This window comes from Pundamilia nyererei, unplaced genomic scaffold (genome assembly GCF_000239375.1).
Source record: "Pundamilia nyererei isolate P.nyererei 1_Seehausen unplaced genomic scaffold, PunNye1.0 scaffold01575, whole genome shotgun sequence".
In the NCBI taxonomy this organism is placed as follows: Eukaryota; Metazoa; Chordata; class Actinopteri; order Cichliformes; family Cichlidae; genus Pundamilia; species Pundamilia nyererei.
In genome coordinates, this window is record NW_005188976.1 from 2,271 (window position 1) to 9,270 (window position 7,000).

The 7,000-nt window shown below is 40.9% G+C and overlaps 1 protein-coding gene across 2 annotated transcripts; it reads right to left on the minus strand.

The window, feature by feature from the left end:
* Window positions 1-201: 201 nt before the first annotated feature.
* LOC102200102 (uncharacterized) lies at window positions 202-5,134 on the minus strand. 2 transcript variants are annotated; one of them, XM_005755466.1, is made up of 3 exons: window positions 4,758-5,134; window positions 4,251-4,433; window positions 202-859 (listed from the first exon to the last, which is right to left on the minus strand). In XM_005755466.1, exons 1-3 carry the CDS (start codon window positions 4,858-4,860, stop codon window positions 537-539), a joined length of 609 nt encoding a protein of 202 aa, XP_005755523.1. In that variant the 5' UTR covers window positions 4,861-5,134; the 3' UTR covers window positions 202-536. The 2 variants fall into 2 exon arrangements, with proteins under 2 accessions (XP_005755523.1, XP_013763597.1); XM_013908143.1 differs by lacking the exon at window positions 4,758-5,134 and having other exon boundaries at window positions 4,251-4,747.
* Between the last annotated feature and the right edge of the window lie 1,866 nt (window positions 5,135-7,000).

Below are 7,000 nucleotides of genomic sequence, written 5' to 3' on the forward strand. Positions count from 1 at the left end.
GTTTTCACAGCATCAGAAATATTTGTGTTGATTTTTAGTTTGTTTTATTAAAACATGTTTGAAATACGACACAAGATTTAAAGCAGTTCCTGTACTTTTCCTGTACAACGGCAAAAACAACAAACTATACAGTCACCTGGTACACTATTTTTTTCACACAAGCAGTGCAGAGGAATAAAAACAGCTGTAGAAAATCGTAATCTTATTTTTTAAAAAACCCATAAAAACATGGTAGAAACACAGAAATCTCAGTATACTGAGTACAACGTGCAGTATAAATGCAGTGGATATACGTTTTTAAGAACACAGGTGTGTTTTCATCTCTTTAGAGAATATTACTTCGACCTCACATTTCATGGAGACCCCTCTCAGTACTCATGAAAGCTGTACCCCAACCTGAAGCCAAGTCTTCACTCTAAGGTTTAATGAACTTGCTTTTTGCCCACAAAAGGGAGAGGTGTGGCCACAATGTTAGTGAGCAAACAAATGTGTTTCCCCACAGCGTGCTTAAAGAGTACGACCACACACCCGCAGCCTTACATGGTTTTAGTTGTAACTAAAGCAGTGCCACCCAGCTCTGTGGCAGGAAGTGGGATCCTGTGCTCCGCCATTGTGCTGCATGCAGACGAGTCTCCGCCCACCTCTGCTCCACCACGCATCATGAGGTCCCTGCAAGCTGTGAAGCCATTCTCCCACTCTGAGCCTGTTTGGCTCCCAGAGTGCCCGTGAGAGCAGGGTGATGGGGCCTCTGCCGCTCTCTGAAATATCTCAGCTTGACCGTTTCTTTCTGAGGGCAGAGGGTGCAGTTTGGCAGGTGGCTGCGCTTTCTGAAGAAGTTCCTGTCTTGGCATGCCATCCTCTGTGACACAAACAACAGAAAAACTGTCACTGAACGTTCACGCTGAAAGACTCCTCAGCCATTCGCAACATTATACCCCCCTTATTTCCTCAATTGATCAATAAGGTGCTTTTTTATATATTAAAGGTAATCATGTTTTTCTTTAAATTAAAGGTTCATAACATGCTTTAAAATAATTAAACGAATGTCTATCAAAACAGTTAACGAGGTCATGAGGTGGATGAGTATATAAATCCTCTGTATGAAAAAGAGGACTTCTTCTGACTGGTTGCCCCTCAAAAACAGAAGGTTTGCACAGAAAGTGGGCGGGACTTCTCACAGGCAGAACTGCGGGCCTGGGATGAATATATTGCCCCTTTAAAGGCTGTACCATTAAAAAAATTGCCGCAAAATTCTATTTTTTTTAGTTGATTGTTCAGTGAACCTCCTGACAATTTAAATTAAATATTAATTTGCATACATGATTTTTAATTTACATCCTATTTGCTAAATTCCTAATTTTTCATCTCTTAGAGAAAACTTTACTGCGACTTTAAAAAAAACAGCTCAGCACGAGCCGTTATCAAAGTAAAGATTGGGAAAAATGTAGGCGTGCAACTAAAATGTTTGAACTACTGCACTGCAACAAAAAGCAGCTAAGCAGTAATGTTTTTACATTCCATGTTTCCTGTGGTAAGAGGTGTGAGTCGACAGATTATTCACTGACGCAAAGGATGCCCAAGTGACTTGAGCTTCTCCTCAGCCCTTTCTTTGTTTTTCCTCTTTTTTTAAATTAAGTTAAGGCTGAATGAGAGCTGCATTCCAGGAGATTGAAAAAAAATGGCCACAGTCATGTTGGTGTATTTACGAAACACAAAAACTCGTGTGTCTGATTCAGGCCATCATCAGACACAGAGGCCTTTAAAAGCAGCTGCTGTTGGCTGTCAGACTGTCAGTTTTAGTTTCACAGGTTTTGTGTTTTCTGTAGCATTCAAATGTTCAGCCTCGGGCTATGCAGTGCTGTGAGAAAGTAATTGCACCCCTTTCTGATTTCTTAGTTTTTTTGCATGTTTGTCACAGCTGCGTATTTCGGATTATCAAACGCATTTTAGTATTTGACGAAGAAAACCTGAGTAAATACAAAATGCTGTTATTATAATGGATTCATTTATCAAGGGAAAAAATCTATCCAAACATGCATGGCCCTGTATGAAAAAGTCATTTCCCAGAAACCTAATAACAGGCTGTGCCACCTTTGGCAGCAACAACTGCAATGAAGCGTTTGTGATAACTGCCAATGAGTCTTCCCCATCACTGTGGAGGAATTTTGGCCCACTCTTCTTTGCAGACTTGTTTTAACTCAGACACACTGGAGGGTTTTCAGGCATGAATGCCAAAAGATCTCAATTGGATTTAAGCTCAGACTTTGACTAGGCCACTCCAAAACATTTGTTTTAGATTTCTGGAGTCATTCAGAGGGGACTTGCTGGTGTGTTTCAGATCATTGTCCTGCTGCATAACCCAAGTGCACTTGAGCTTCAGGCCATGAGCTGATGGTCAGACATTGTCCTTCAGGATTTACTGCTAGACAGCAGATTCTATGGTTCCATTGATTACAGCAAGTTATCCATGTCCTGAAGCAGCAACAGCCCCAGACTGTCACACTACCAACACCATAATTGACTGTTGTTATGATGTTGTCTTTATGAACTCCTGCGTTCGTTAATGCCAGACATAACGGGACACAAATCTTAAAAAAATAATAATTTTTTGTCTCATCAGTCCACAGAATATTTTCCCAGAGGTTTTTTGGCAAATATGAGACGAGTCCTTTTGTTCTTTTTGGTCAGCAGTGGTTTTCATCTTGGAACTCTTCCATGTATCTTTCTTATTGTTGAACCATGAACTTCCCCTAACTAAGGAAAGTGAGGCCTGCAGTTCTTTAGATGCTGTTCTGGGTTATTTTGTGACCTCCTGGATGAGTGATGGATGCGCTCTTGGAGTAATTTTGGTGGGCCAGCCAATCCTGGGAAAGTTCACCACTGCTCCACGTTTTCTCTATTTGTGGATAATGGCTCTCACCGTGGTTCAGTGGAGTTCCAAAGTTTTCAAAATTGCTTTGTTGTGTTGATAGACCTCTCTGCATTGAATCATACTTGTTATTAATCCGTGGCTCTCTTCCACAGCATGTCTTTTATTCTGTCTTCCTTCTCTCTCCCCAATTGGTCATGGCAGATTGTCGTCCCTCCCTGAGTCTGGTTCTGCTGGAGGTTTCTTCCTGTTAAACGGGAGTTTTTCCTTCCTACTGTCACCAAAGTGCTTGCTCATAGGGGCTCATATGATTGTTGGGGTTTTCTCTGTGTCTATTATTGTAGGGTCTACTTTACAATATAAAGCGCCTTGATTTGGTGCTGGATAAATAAAATTGAACAGAATCTGTAACCATTTTTGAGACAAATAGATATCAATGACTTTGTCTCTCAGAGTTTTTTTAGATGGTGGCATGCTGTGCTGGTTTGAGATCTTTCAGCCTACTTCACTTTGTCATACCGGTTCTATTTAATTTTTTGAGCAAACAATTACTTTTTTCACACATGGTTTGGATAACTTTTTCCCCTTAAGAAGGGAAATAATCATTTCAAAACATCATTTTGTATTTAATAATGTTAAAATTTGTTAGTTGACCTGAAACATATAAATATAACCAAGCAAAAACACACAAAAAATAAGGAAGGGGCCAAATACTTTTTCACAGCCCTGTACAACCTCTGGCACGGAAGAGTCTGTTTATGTGTTTTCAATGTTGTGCGGGGGGTGCCTACGTTTTCTTGCCCAACCAGCGGATGTGTGCTGAAACCAGAATAGATGGTAAGGGAGCGGGACTGACCCTTGGGACAAGTGAGAAGAAGAGAACAGAAACTGTGGAGTTTCTACTGTGCTGAACGTCACAGTTCATCACCTGCCCTTCTGCAGCCCTGTTTCCTCCACCCGACTGTCAGCTCTGCGTGTCAGATCTCCTCTTTTTAAGTAAACCGACTTCTCTCCACAGCTTCAAAAACCACGTTGTCTTGTAAAATATGTATCTTAGGAAAATACCTCTTATAACTTCTCTAGATCACTAGATGTATTAAAAGCATCTGATGAATATTTTGCTATTTAGTCTAATGAGCGTAATTTAAACAACTATAAAAGCCGCTTTCAGCTTCCTCCTTTTTCACAAGCGGTGGTCACAGCGGGGAGGTCTGCGTGTATGATTTTGGTAGATTTTTACAGCGAATGCCCTTCCTGACACTACCCCAAAGGGATTTGTGTCTCCTCCTGTGATCGAACCAGGGATCTTTCTCTTGTTAGGCAAACTTATAAACCGTAACACTCTAAGTGACACAAACCATCAAAAGCTTGTTGTCCTTACCGGAGGTGCTGCTGCGTCTGGTCTGTCGCTTGTATATAATAAACCAAAGAGTCAAAGCCAAGATGGACCCCACCACGACCACGACCACAGAAATCCACAGAGTCGGACTCAGCACCACCATCGAGGTGGGCTTGACAGTGGTGTTTATGGCTTTGAGCTGGTTCACGACAGTCAGGGGCGGCTCTGTGAGGGAGGAGGACAGCCACACGCTGACTACCTCAACAGTTAAACAGTTTGCATTCTGACATGTAAGAAAAGTTTCAGAAAGAAAAAGGATGAACTCAAGTCTGACTCGCTCACTCATTTTCTAAGCGGCTGTACAAGAAAAAAGAAGATGATAACGTTGATGTATTAGGTAGTCAGGTAAAATAAAAGTCTACATGATAAAGTTGTAAAGACATGCTGAATCCACAACTGAGACATACTCCAAGACAGAGGCAGGACGCTGAGAGAACAAACTTGTGCCCAAGAGGCAGAAAAAAATGATTAGAATTCAGTGAAACTCACCTTTTGGTGGATCAGGGTTAGATCTCATTAGTGACTTGCTGGGCACACACGTGTGGACTAAGTTGTCAAACTTTTTTCCCTCAGGACAAGACTTCTTATCCATTCCTGGTGCTACGTGAGTAACGAAAAGTAAAGTGGACTGTTGCCTTTGTCTAATGCTGTGTTTGTTGCACACACACAAACACACAAAAACACAGAGCGGCGAGCCACAGAGGAGGGCTATGACGGGAGGATTTGTGAAATGAATGCAGAAGGCCCAACAGACGTTTCAGTTCCTCCGTTTAATAGGAAAGAGTGAATCACTACATGTGTCTCCTGGGGACAGCGTGACAGAGAGAGAGAGAGACCACATTTCTATTTCAAAAACAAAGAGTTCCTGACTTTCAAGCTTGCAGGTTTATATTAAACAGACTCTTCACTGCAGACATCTCAACATGACGGCTTTATCAGTCTTTTTCCCCCCCAACCACTGGAAATATTGTTTGCAATGAATGCACAGTGCATGGGGTCAGATTTCAGAACCCTTTGCACAGAGGGGCCAAGAATTATGCAGATATTTGACCTTATATGCTGCTGGTCCTCAAGCCTTGAGCAAAGACACATATCACTGAATAAGAACTCTGTTTTATACTGAGATGCAGAGACATGTAAGAAATAATGCACTATAAGAAAAAAAAAAAGAACAAAACAAACCGCTAAAATGCTCAAAGCGCATCACCGAGTAAATTTCAGCACCCAGTGATGCGGTTCAGCACACTGGACAGACAGTTAAAGCAAAGAAACCACAGTGAGCTCAGGTAAAGATGCTTTCTGTGACCCCACTGTGATCAGGAAAAAACAAAAACACACAAAACAGGCACCATCTAAAGGTGGACCCACAACTTTCAAATTCAAATTGCGCTTGCTACGATAGCAATGATGAAAACAGCAGCTCACCCTCTCTGAGGAGAAAACTACGATGGGAGTTCAGTACAACCAGGCTTTCTTTGCGTTAGCTGGTTAACCCCCAAACCTCAGCTGGAGATAACGATTGTCGCGACGATGGTTATCAACTTTCTCTGATAAGTCGGGTTTTCTGCTTCCGGTACACCCCGGATCTGTGTTCGCATAAATAAACAAACAACAACAAAAAAAAGGAGCATTTCTCGGATCACGTGACTCTTCTTTCGCAGAAAAAAAGGCGGCTTCTATGAGTGCAACTTACTCACAAATGATGACGATTAAATGTATAAAGAATGTAAAACAAAAATAACAGTTAAATGCAATATCTTTGCACACAAGACAAGAGATTAATGCTGCAGAAAATCTGGGATTTTGTTGATGTTTATTTCTAATTTGAAGAGTGCGCATCAGAGCTCTGAAACTGTAATCTGGATACATTTAAACATTAAACGTTTCTGTCCCACAGGACAGGTAAGGACGTGTAAATCTCTTTATTTTGTTGGCAGATCAAAGTGAAATGCATTTTGATTGCTAGTCGGTCTTGGTGACCAACGAATGTAACTGATCAGTTTTCCAATCTGTGTACTAGTAGCTGCAATTCCAACAATGTAAAATAAGACCATCCATTCGCTTCCGCTTATCCTTTTCAGGGTCGCGGGGGCCGCTGGAGCCTATCCCAGCTGTCATATGTATGATGTAAAATAAGACTTTACAGCCAATTACAAGTACGTATAAAATTATAAACATTTTTCTGCTTCATTAAATTGACATAGGTTTACGGGCCAATACCAAAAATCACTTTTTTCGGACGACAGCTACAGAAGAAGACAAGTTTTCAAATTGTCTTGCTTTGTTACTTTTCCATTAAATATTTATGAAAGCCTCGAACTCACATGAACAATCCACTTGATGCTAAATCTGGTGATAAGTGACTGATGGAGGCTTAGAGCCACATTCATTTAGAGAAGTTCACCGCAGAGCTCGATGAGATTCCAATCCTAATGTCCTGGTTTGATCTCTTTTTGTGGGGATTTGATTTAAAGCCTAAACTTGAGCTCACTTAATTTGATGTAGATTTAATAGAACTGAGTTTAGATTGTGAAGAAAACTAACTGAGATCTGAGTAAAGTTTAAACTTAATCACTCAAACATATGTTTTAAAATCTCACACATCAAATGACCCTGCACCAGAAAAAAATCTAAACCCGAGTAGCTGAAAGTCCAGACTGTGAGAATTTAAGTGTAAAACAAAAATGGAATAAAAGGCATATCGTAGACATGCAAAGAAAGAAACACAAAAA

Excerpts from the sequence above, each read along its gene's own strand:
- LOC102200102 (XM_013908143.1), bottom strand. The coding sequence starts at position 4,554 with ATGAGTGAGCGAGTCAGACTTGAGTTCATCCTTTTTCTTTCTGAAACT. Across the intron at positions 860-4,250 it reads CAGACGCAGCAGCACCTCCG|AGGATGGCATGCCAAGACAG; the intron begins GTAAGGACAACA and ends TTTGTGTCACAG.